The 12,405-nt window shown below is 42.2% G+C and overlaps 1 protein-coding gene across 2 annotated transcripts in view; it reads right to left on the bottom strand.

Moving 5' to 3' along the window:
- Nucleotides 1-11,365, bottom strand: part of ADARB2 (adenosine deaminase RNA specific B2 (inactive)) — a 322,814-nt gene extending 311,449 nt beyond the window's left edge. For both annotated transcript variants that reach the window (XM_064444990.1, XM_064444991.1), the window contains exon 1: nucleotides 11,103-11,365. In XM_064444990.1, coding sequence (XP_064301060.1) covers nucleotides 11,103-11,202 — 100 coding nt within the window. In that variant the 5' untranslated portion in view covers nucleotides 11,203-11,365. The remainder of the gene's footprint in view (nucleotides 1-11,102) is intronic.
- Nucleotides 11,366-12,405: the final 1,040 nt, after the last annotated feature.

Raw genomic sequence — 12,405 nt, 5'->3', positions numbered from 1 at the left:
CCACCAATCTCATATATACTTTCATTTTTATAAGTCGTATGAATAACAGATGCTTCAATAGGTGAAGACAGACACGAGGGGATTAAGATAACAACAAGGAGTGGAGGAAGGAGATGGGTGTTTTGGTAAAGACAGAAATTAAAAAAGTGCAAATATGTGATAAACACATGGATATTCAGGGTCACATACACTATGTTTTGCTTTAAAAGTGCCTTTTTGGAGCCTTTGCGGAGCCTTTTTAATCATTAAAAGAATAGATTGAGAAAGCTTCTGTAGTGTTTAATTCATACTGCCATTAAAACAGCACTCTACAAGATCCAAAATAGTGTGTAATTTGTTGCTTCTCGCTTTCATTTAATTTTGGACACTCTTGATGAGGGCTTGGAGTTTTTGAGGTAAAATTAAAGCAATAATGTATACGGAATAGATTTTTTTTTAGAAGTATTCTCCTAAACTCAGAAACCAGGGTTTGGTTCTTCATCTTAGAATTGTCTACCACATTTCAGTCAAAGAATTATCTTATGGTTAAAGAGTACAGTCAATTTACAGTGGTTTTAGCTAAAGTAGAATAGTCTCCTGGTCTTCCAAGAAGCATGTGCATACACAAAACTGATGACGCACAGGCAAGGCACAAATGTAGACACTGTTACTAGGACTTTTAATGGAAATAAAAGTTATTAAATGTAGATAATATTTAATCTTACCGAAATTGAGCGATTCATCTAAAAGGAGCAATCTCATTTAACAAAAAAAAAAACAACCCAAAAAACTGTAACAGTTTCCATCAATTCCATAAGCAAATTCTCACAGCATCTGAAGGAAGTAATGCATGTGACAAAAATAGAGTTATTTACAGATTTGTCAGCGCTGTGCTGCTAATATTGAAGAAAGACTTGCCTTTTAAATGTAAACTTGGATACACAGAAGCCTTGCCCTCAGCATGTGTAGCAAGCCATTCTGAGAGAAATCAAAAGCCCTCCAGGAACTGAAGAGCAAATGTGATTTAACACCAAGGAAGAATCTGATCCCCATGCATTTGTTTACATACAAAATAGACAAATAAATAAAAAGCCCTCTTCTTTCAAACCCCACCGAACAGATAGGCAGAACTGCTTTGCAAACAAATGTAGCAGGCTGCCTTGCAGGCAGGGATTACACCTGCTCCTGCCTGCGAGCACTGACTGCGGCGCGCAGCGTGGCACGCTGTCCGCCTCGAAATGAGCAGCGCTCCCAGGGACCTGCCGTGTCACACGAGTATTTCGCAATGATAACCCCAAGTGATGTGATGCAAACGCAGCTACAGAAGAGCTAGGTACAATCTAGAAACAGGTTTATTTGATACTTGAAACTGGAGTGAAGACTCCTGAATTCCTACCTTTTGCTAATTAATTCTGCAACTGATTAATTAATTGCTCTGACTCAGTTTCCCTCTTTGTAAACTGGGGGGATGTGGCCTCTGTCTGTGAGAGTTAACAACAACTTTTCATAAATACTTTGAGCACGTACCTAGTTTGATTATGGTGATGCATTTTTATTAACTCTGGGCAATAACAGTCCTTGCTGGCTAGGATGAGTTGAAATTATCTGAAGAGAAGGATGATCTTAAGTCACTGGCAGGGAAAAATAGTCCAATGTGCCTTACATCATAAAAGTATAAATTTAATAAGGAATTCACTGGTAGCCTTCAGGAAAATCTGCCAAAACTCCTTTGTCTATGGTTTCTTACCCCATTTAAGCAGAATGTATCACCTGCTTTAAAATGTGCCTGGGCTAACCCATCTATAAAGCAGGGTTCTGTTAAACTACTTCTATTACAAACCACATTTCTAAACTGCAAAGGGTTGTTTGATTTCTGACTAATGAAAACCAGTGTACATTTTTAAAAATACCCTTTCTTTTTACGCCTAATAACCATAATCTGGTAACTGGTACTGTTAGTATCTTACTGCTTGTTTTAACCTTACAGTTTACACCTTGTGCCGTAACATGGAAAGATTTTTAACAAAATGAATGCAGAGCTAAACTTTCATTTTAAAAGTATTATTGGCAGGGTACAATTTAACCCAGAAAGACTTGCTTTTGACTTGTTCTGGCAAAACTGAAATGCTTTACATTTATGCTTGAATAGTGTATATTCCCTCTTCTTGCTGCGTATGAAACCTAAAGGATTTGCACAGTGAAACTTTTTTCTTTAAAAAAAATCATCAAATAACTTATGCTCATATATCTCAACTGAAGGCACAAAAAGTGCTCCTTGTGGGCTCAGCACTGGGTAAAACAAACCTGTCATCTAGCTGTAAAAACTGGCCATTATAAATATGAATTGAAAACGAGTCAAGTATCTTGATTTTAGAAACAACAGATTTTACAGATACAAATCAGATGCTTTAGCACAAATAAATGATAAACACAGATCAATCAATAATCTTTGCAGCAGTTGTAGCTGGAAGAGACCTGCTGTCAGTGATATTAGAGAACATCCCCTTTTTGTACTGTTTCTTTTAAACTCCTAAAACCACGAGCAGCAAGAGCTGAGCTCCAATCTAATTACTGTCTGCACTGCTCAACAATGGAGGCAATTCAGACCACAGCGGCTCTGCCCCTTGCCTCCCAAAATCACCATTCATAAGGACGCATAAATAGCAATTCATGATTAGCATGAAGGAGGGAAATCACAACCTGGAAATCAGCTAACGAAAGTTAGTTTCAGTTAACTATTGTCCAAGAGTCCATAGGCATTTTCCCTGGCGGTTTGCGGCAGGGCTGCTGGCATGGATGTAAAACAGAGCACGACCTCAGGGTTGGCTTCTGCTCCCAGTTATGTCAGTTCTTCCATAAGATTCAACTGGAGAAAGATCAGCGCACAAAGAAACTTAAGACCAAATTCACCTTTTTGGTAAAGGTTCAGGGGTTCCTGACATGAGAATTACAAGCTCCTGCATAAGCATCTGTCTTCATCATTCTGAACTACTTAGCTACTCAAAAAACATACCTACAAAACAGAACACTGAAATATCCTAAAAAATTTGGCTTATAAGAAGTTTCTTTCACTTATTTATTTCTCATTCTAAAAAATTCTTATCCTTGTGCAGTTGTGCCTTTGTGATTTGTCTGTAAGACTATCAGTATTACACAGAGGAAAATCATACAAGAATCCTATGAGAATGTTTATATATTAAAAAAAAAAACAAACTACAAATTCATACAGCACGTATGGATGGATGTATATAAACACACAAATGATACAAACGTATTTTATTTTTACATCTCTAAACAAAATACTTCAACAAATTATAAAAGTTAATCCCTTGCCAATATTTTTGGATGCTACAGGCTTTAAAACGCTTTGTCTAATATAACTTGGAGTTTATTATAGTCATTCATTTAATACTGCTAGACAGCTGAAGCAGAAGTTTGTATTTCATTCAAAAATATATATACGTACATATGTATGAAGGCACTGACACACACGTATAAAGCAGCACAGTTCTGCCACCCTGACTCTTGCTGAGAAGTTTCAATTTCAATTTTACTGTGAGTAGAGGCAGCAGCATCAGGCCTTATACAAAGGTAATACTCTATTACAGTTGGCTTGATAGCCATCATTTTACATTTGTTAAACCCCACTATTTAAGGAATAAATAGCCATTTCACAGTCTCTGAGAAGCGGTAAGGAGTGGGCAATTGCATAAAATTAGTTGTGTGTAGATCTCTTTCTACAGAGATGGAGATAAAATATCTGTTAAATTCTACTTCCTTCTTCCCACACTTCCCAGCAGCTTTGACTCTTCATGCTGATGTTTCATGAGCAGTTGGAGAATGGTGGCTCTGCTAATAATTTTGAGCACCATTTATCTTATAAGGAACAAAGATGATGTAAAAATGGGGGAAAAAATATCAACTTCAGTGTGAAGCGTTTTGCTGAGATCTACTTATTGCTCATTCCTCAGTCCCCAACCGCATGTAAAATGCCACCAGCATGTACTGCAGGTTTCAGAAACAGCACTCACAAGTGGCACAACTCCATATCAGCTGGTACAGCGCTGGGACCGAGCCCTAGCCCGGCAGGAACACTTTCACAAAGACTGACTGTGGTATGCACGGGTAATCTCCTACTACACAATATTCGTCTGAAGACAACACACTAGCAAACACTCCATTAACAGTGTTTTTTTCTGCTTAATAAATCATCATGTGCTTGTAAAGTTCATTTTCTCCCCCTTTTATCCCACCCTTTTGGTTTTTTTTTCCAAGGGAATAAGAAACGGGGGGTGTACTAATTTTTAGTGTTATCCTAACCTCACTACAGCACCAAAGTAAGAGACTGGGAATCAGTCTCAATTTCGGTCTATTTTTACATACATCATGCAGGGCGTTGAGTAGGAACAGAGAGGAAGGCGACTTAAAAAGCCGTCAGGAATATTCCACGGAAACGCGCCTGCCTTCCTCACAGCCGTGTTCCCGTTTTTGGGAGGCACACGGGCGGATGGATGCGCATTGCCTCCGCCGCGAAGCCGAGCAGGAGGGCACCTCCTGAACCGCTGCACTACAGCTTCAGCTGTGAAAACAGAGAGTGCAAAGAGCCTCACAGTGAACAGCAGCGATTAAACAGCCTACAAATCACCTTTCCTCGTAATCCAAGTCAGTCAGGCGTCAGATAATTTCCTGAAAAAGAGGATTCATATCTCATATTAAAAAAAAAAACAAATCCATCTTAATGTATCCTACCTAACGCCAAACCCTACATTCACTGAAGTAAGCAGTGAACTTTTTAGCATTAGTCTCAGCTGAGCTAATCAGGTACCTCAACTCCCTGCACATATGTTAAGTTTTGTTTTTCCATACCCTGAACAAATAGATTCCCCAGGTCAGCTACATACTGTCTCAACAGAAAAAGTCCTCCCACTCCTATTAAACATGCTGAAATTCTGTTTCCTTAAAGGCCTCTGTCTTTGTAAAAAAAAAAATCAGGAATAAATTAGACTAGCCTGTTTACCTTCATTATAATCTTTCCTTCTTTAATCTGACTTTACTGTATTCTTATGTTTATCTCCAAAGTGAACAATATAAATCTTACCAATTTTCCTTTATTGAAATTTTACATATCCTTAATCCCTTTTGCCATACGTCTCTGAATCCTCACTATTTCTACCACTTATTTGGGAGCTAGAGCAGCCAGAACGAAAGAGAATATACTCAGCGAAAATACACCTTTCATTCATTAATGACACCGTAATATCTTCAATATTAGCCATCCTGCTCTTCACGCACCCTGCCCTGCTCTGTGCTTCCCTTGTTTTCACGCTTTACTTGGCGGAGATTTTCATTAAACCATCCACAGTGATGTCCAGTCCTTGGTCCGGAGAGGGTACTGTTAACTCGGGGCCCAAAAATGCATCTTCATACTTCAAATCTATTGTTAAGAAGGAAGAAATTGTAGACTGCCTGAATGACAATGATAACACCATCCATTTAATGCATTCTGTTAAAGCATTAAATTTGGTTATTTTACGACTCGGGGAGGGTTGCCTATTAGTATGGGTTGACAACCTGCTTTCGCCAGTTAACAAAGTGGTCTTTTTAATATATTATATATCACAATATGCTGTTAAAACTCCTCTGGGTTGGCTGCTTTGTTTCAAATTCATACTGCAGGGAACAAAGGTCAGCTAGAGCAGGAAGGTAAGCACTTAATTTTACTATTGGAACTTACATAATTTGCAGGCAAATTGAGCTGGTTTATGCAGAAAACATCAAGTTCATCACAGATGCCTTGAGAATGATCTATCTACTGATGCATATCAGCTTTTTTTTGTCTGGGTAACTAATAGTTTACAGGGGAAAAAACAGTAAACTGCCTGTAAGGTTGTAGAGATAGCTGTAAACACAGGGATCAATTCAGGTTCATTACTACTCACAAAACCTACGCAGTATTGGACCGCAGTAATTCAAAAGTAGTACAATTAACAGAGATCAGACTGATATTCTAATGTTCACTTTTTTAATGCAACTTGCTAACCTAAAGGGCATTAAGGGAACCTAAGAAAACAGTTTGCACAGACCTTTAGTAGCTTTGATATTTCACAAGGCAATTTCATCTGACCTTTAATTTTTAGTGCAGTGTTTTCCATTTGTAGGGTATCACTTCAGAAAGGGCTGTCATTAAGTGTTTTAAAACCTCCATTAATATCACTTAAACTGGAATTTGTAAGCAAAGCTCTCACCTCATGGGAGAATTTCCCTACCCAAATCACCAAGGAGAAGCTAAAAAATTTTTAAGCAATATGAAGCAGTTTCCAACAGTACGATACTTTGCCACTAGCTTTATACGTCTCTGCATTGCCCCTGAAGAAAGCAAAACATCTGACTTAATTTCTGTGTTCAAAAGGTAAAAATGGCTATATATGTCATTGCCCATGTAAGATGGTCAGTATTTATATTAGTGCTTTTTCTACTTACATAATTAATACCTTGAGGTAAAGGTGAAATATTTCGTTCTCTCTCAAAGTAAAATGCACCATTTTCTTGTCCTCACACTTATGTGCTGTTGCTAGGAAGATACCACTGTGCTAAAACCTAATTGTCTGCTATTTAGATATGGACTCATGAATCCCATATTTTTATTCTAAATTTAAGTTCAGTCATCGTAGCTAATGTCCTTGATGCTATCTCAAATTGCTGTCATTACATGGATCACTAGAAATTGGAGGTAATAGTAAAAAAGAAAAGAAAAAAGAAAGGTACCAAATTAGATGATGGATAAAGGTTTAATCAATTTAATTTTATCACCAAATCCAGTCCCTTCCTCTCGAGCTGTCAGGGGACGAGATAAGCGGAACACATCCTGAAGCACGATGCAATCCTGTTGTGGGGAAGGAGTGGTGTCCCTGAACCTCGCCAAGATGAAACACGCTCATTTATTACTTTGGCATTGCAGGATGATGAAGAACCAAGCTGGTTTCCTCCCTCCGTCCTCAGCACAATCTTTCTATTTCATTAATTTTTCATGGAATTTCATTTCACATTCATTTTGCCTCTCTCACCCACTTGCTGCCCTTATTTAGTTTATTCTGTCAACTTTTATTTCGCGTCCCATTGTATCAGCAGCGACCTCGGCCATGGCTTTCTACCACATCAGGGATACTCGATTCCCTCCTGTTTCCAGTAATTAACTTTAATCGCTAGCTCTATAAAACGGTATTACAAATAAGGTGGCTTATTTGTTGTCTTATACTGGAAGATAACTCAGAAGGCGCATATCTCCAATCACCCATTTCACACTTACTTTCTATATGCTGATTTCTAAGAAGTTGCCGGAGGCTGCTGAAGTGTGGCGTTTTCAGTATTATCAGTAAACGGCAACTCTGCTTTTGTTTGGTCTACTTGTAATCATTTATCTCAGAAAACAAGCCTTCTTTTTAAAATCTATACCACAGGCTATGAAATCTGCACAAACCGTGCTGAGGCCGCTGTGGTGAATTCTGCCAGTACTCTGCCATATTCCAGAGCCCTGGAGAAAACGCAACAAGAACCCACAAATACAGTAACTTGCTATAAAGCGCTAAAAATTTTAAATGGATTTCTCTAAACTGTTAGGCATAATTTTCTGACCTCTGGTCATTTTATACACACAGATAAAAAAAAAAAAAACAAACAAACCGAGAGAGAGAAATCTAAAATACCTATTACTGCTTTTACACGAAATTAGTATGCAGATAATCTGGCAAGCATCCCTATTTATTTTTCATTAGGTCTTTGAGAAATTTAGATATTTACTTCCCACTGGGAATTAACATACTTATTTTCTAAACAACAATGAAAATATTCCTACCTACACGGATTTAAAAAATGGCTATGAATATCCACATTTTAGCTTTTTAACACACTTTCTGCATGTAGCCTAAAACTGAATGAAATCACTATGCAAATATATGCTTGCAATGGGATATTCAGTGCATGGACATTTAAGTCTTCAAGGTAGGATCTTTATACTGAAAGGCTTGCTGGATTTCATAAGCATAAAAATAAGATGCATGCAAATTAATTATTGGACAATGTTATTGTACACTGGAATCACACTCAGTGTCCTACACTTCTCAGTGCTTCATTTGCATATATGGAAATTCGCTCTGTCTCTTGCAGCACGTGTTTTTAGTTGTTTTTTTAGCTCAAATACACAGGGAAAATTAGCTATTCAGAGTATGTTGTTTGCTTTCCTTGCTTGAACTTGCTTTCTGCCCCCAGGAAACTCCTAAAACAGAGCATCCAGGTATAAAAGAAATGGAGCGAAGTGCTATACCCAGGCACACGAATTTATAATTCACACTAACCAGGACAAAAATACGACTGATAACATGGAAAGTAAATCAGGAGGGGAAAAGCAATGCTATTAAACAGAGAATTTGCTTCTACTTCCACATTCCTAGATATTCTATCAGGCGATATCTCAACCTGGTTTTAAGCACAGTTCATATGTAACGTGTAATAAAATCTATTAAGTTGTATAAATAACATGTTGAGCCTATCTCCTTAAGGAGTGGGGATGTGACAGGTAATTTCACTTCCTTATTCTGATTAATACTGAATGTAAATTCAAGACTGGAGTGAATTTCTTTGTCTACACGTGTCCATAGGTATCTCCGTGTGTGTATGTGTAAACATAAGTGCATCGTTACACTCTTTAAAGCATCTACTAAAAGTATTTTTGCTATGAACACCAAAGTATGTGCTGGAGAAGCGTAAAAGACAAGTGTCTTTGGTGTAACTCTCTAAAAAGATTTCTCACAACCTATTAAATAGATCAAGCCGGCAAAACAGTGGAGCCCGTATTAATTCTCATAAAGACATAGCAATTTATGAGCCTAATAAACATTTTCTTGACTAGTCTCCAGGATAGTCAGTTTGTTAAACAACACCTTTGCATTAGATACCATAAAAAAAGACAAAGAAATATATGAACAGTAAATAAACTAGTGTAACAGTAAAATCCAACAGGTTTTATACTGGGCGTGCCTTAAGTTACAGGCATTTTTTGCCAGCAGGAATTTACAGGAATGTGTGTTTTTATGAATAGGTACTGTGATTACATAGAAAAGAAAATCAGAGTCATACAAATAAAAGCATTGCTCCCTATAATTAGTATACTAACCAACTACATTATCTGGAAAGTGGCTTCAATAGCACATTTGAGGAATAAAAAAATGAACCCTTCAAGTGCACATTCTTACTGATATTGGTCAGTCAAGCACCTTCTAGAATGCCATCAACCTCCAGCTGCCTATTCTGCAAATAGCTTTCATCTACCAAGTTATTGTTCAGCAAGTTTTTGTCGTTTTTTAAGATATTCAACTTCCACCTTCTTTTGGCAAAACACGGAGCAACAAAGGATGCATCAGAGAAGTCCTACTGAACAACTCTTGCTTTGTCTGCTGCTCAGAAACAAAATTAACACTTGTCATTTACCTTTACAACACAGCACCTTTTCGCCATTGCACAGATTAATGGATTATTCTTTTCTCTCGGCCAAGGACAGGGTAGGTAAGGATAGGCTAAGTTTGTGATTCCCTAGAAAAGTAGTTTTGCTTCAACAAATACAGCATAAAGGAGTCTGCAGAGCACAACTTAAGTACAAGCAGATTTAAGGAGGCTGAAGAGGAGAACTCTCCCTTTGCTTAGTATTTTAAAATTTATTCTGTAATGGAGCGTAAAAAGGCAGCCTTTGTCACCAGGTGCTACAGCATGCTAAGGATCCGGAGTAACATGCCAAGGTTACGCACCTACTGAAAGTCCTGATATATCTGCGCATCTGTTGTTTTCACTCGTGCGCAGACCACTCTTTGTTACTATGAGTCTGAATATAGAGAGTTCAGACATGGAAGTTAAAAATAGTGACGATCAAACGATACAGCCTAGCATTTAGCACTTGACCAGTTTTTGCTACTTCCTACGCGAAACCTGCTTTGGCACCTTTCTAAAAAGTTATCAAACACCATGCTTATTGGCCTTAACGTAATCAATAATTAAAAGACACTTAGCTAATGGCGCCTTCCAAATTAGGATTTCTAGAATTAGAGGAAGAGAGTATCCAAAGCATCAGCTTGGGTTGACGAGCTAGCTGACTAAAACTTGCGTTAGTCCCACATCATGATGACAGTTACAGGTTAGAGGATATTTACTGCTTAGGTAAACGCCTGGAGTTAGCGTCTCTGCAAGCAAGTGCACTGCAGCCGGGCATCTCCGGCACTCTGCTTCTCGCAGCGGTTCGTTTTACTTTAAAGTGTTCACAGTCTGTTAACTTCGGCTTTTTCAGGCAAAACATCAAAAATCAGGCAGTAGTGTGTCATCCGCTCTACAGGAGAAAACAGGACAGCCTTGCGAAGAGCTTTCATCTAGGGCACATCCCCTGCTCGCAACGGCATCCTGTAGCTCCACTTTTCATGCTTTGGACAATCAGCGCCTTCCTAACGAAGGCTTGCTTAGGGAAGGGCAACGGCACCGAAACGGCACAACTCGGTGCACCTTCTCTAAAAAAAAAACAAAACCAAAAAAAGACAGCAAAGGGGTAGTTCGGGGGGCGCTCCCCACCGGCCGGGCGCCGCGCTGCCCGAGGCTCGGCCCGGGCCGGCCCGGGGCGTCCCCGCCGCCGGCACGGCCTGACCCCCCGGCACGGCCCGGCACGGCACGGCCCGGCCCGGCGGGCGGCGCTGGAGCGGGGGGGAGCCGTGCCGGGGCCGCTGGAGCCCCCGGGACAGCCCCGCCGCACCGCGCTCCCTCGGACGGGGCCCGCCGAGCCCCCGCCCGCCGGCACCGCCGCGGGGTCCAACCTCGGCCCAAAGCGAAGAGGGGAGGAGAGCGAACGCTGCCCCTCCGCGGGGGAGAGCGGCGGGCCCCCGGCCCCGCTGGCGGCGATCGGCGCGGCGGGGGAGGCGCCGCCCGCCCCGCTCCGGCCGTCGGGGCAGCGGCAGGGCCGGTGCCGCCGGGCGCAGACAATAAAAACAGGCGCAGCCGAGGCGTCTGCCGGGGCGTGCGTGCGGGAGGCAGGCGGAGAGAGAGAGGGGGAAAAGAAAAAAAAAAAAAAAGAAAAAAGAATACATTCCTCTTACCTTTCCTCTTTGATCTCCTCCTCCTCCTCCTCTTGGACTTGCATTTCAGCTGCCCGCTCGGCCCTCCCGACGCCCTGCTGCTGCCCAGGACGGACGTCATGCCTCTACTTCAGCGAGAGAGCACCGCGCCGAGATGTTTTCCTCCCGCGGAGTTTCTCCTCTTTCTGGAGGCGGCTTTTATAGCGCGGTGGGTAGGGCCGGCTGCTCGGCGCTGCCCAGCGCCGCGGCGAGGGGTCGCGCCTCCGCCCCGACGTGCCGGGCCCGGCCGGGGCGGGGAGCGCGGGGGGCCCGGCCGGGGCGGGGAGCGGGGGGGGGCCCGGCCGGGGCGGGGAGCGCGGGGGGCCCGGCCGGGGCGGTGGGAGGGGGCGGCTCGGCCGGCCCCGCGCCCACTTTTTGCACCTCTCCGAGTTGCCGGGCACCGGCCGCTTTGAAGCCGACGGTGCGGGGGTGGGGAGGGGGGGTGGGGGGGCCGGGTGGGGGGGGGCGGATTTGCTGCTGCAAAGTCTCCCGCAGCCCAATCGCTCCCGCCGCCCTGCTCTGACATCAGCTCCGCCAGCCCTCGCCCCCAAACTCCGCTCCCCCGGGGCTGCCGGCGGTGCCCGGCTCCCGGGAGGGAGCGAGGGAGAACGGCCCCGGAGGGAATAAAAGCATCCTGCCGCCTCCTCTGGGAGAAGCCGGAGGGGCAGCTTGCAAGAAGGGAGGCTGCACGCAGGATTTCAAGCCTTTTCTTTTTTTTCTTTTTTTTTTTTTTTTGTCGCTTTAGACCATGTGGACACTGAACACTCTGCTTCCAGAAGCAGAGAACTGCCGCTGCTGTCCTCCCTAACCAAACACTTATTAACTAGTTCACTAATTGCAAAGCTTATTATTCCCAGGGAAAGAATATGAGTTACTGCCGCAGGATCCCTGTATCCACAAACCTTATGCAAGAGGCTAAGTGTAGCGATTCCCCTTGAATCTCCAGTTATTTTTAAGGTACGTGCTCTGCTAAATCCACAATCAAGGGCAAAAGCTCTGTGAAAAGAGGAGTGTGTTGTCGCTCAGGCTCGTACATTAACACTCTGCAGTGCCTCATTTAGGCAACCGTGCAATTAAAGTGTCAGGAGCAGAGGGGCTTTTACAGAGAGGAAAGATGACAACAGCATTCCTCTAAAAAGCTTGGCTACAAAGCATTGCACGTTCATTACAAAAAGCCAAGGTGTGCAACAGATAAGAGACTGCTTTAAGTTACAGGGGACCTACTGCTTCTGTGCTCTATCCTCCTTAGTTATTACCTAACTTAAAAACACATATCTGGAAACCT

The sequence above is a fragment of the Phalacrocorax carbo genome, chromosome 2 (assembly GCF_963921805.1).
Source record: "Phalacrocorax carbo chromosome 2, bPhaCar2.1, whole genome shotgun sequence".
Taxonomy (NCBI): domain Eukaryota; kingdom Metazoa; phylum Chordata; class Aves; order Suliformes; family Phalacrocoracidae; genus Phalacrocorax; species Phalacrocorax carbo.
Note: the sequence above shows the minus strand (reverse complement) of the source record. Positions and strands in the feature narration are given on the sequence as shown.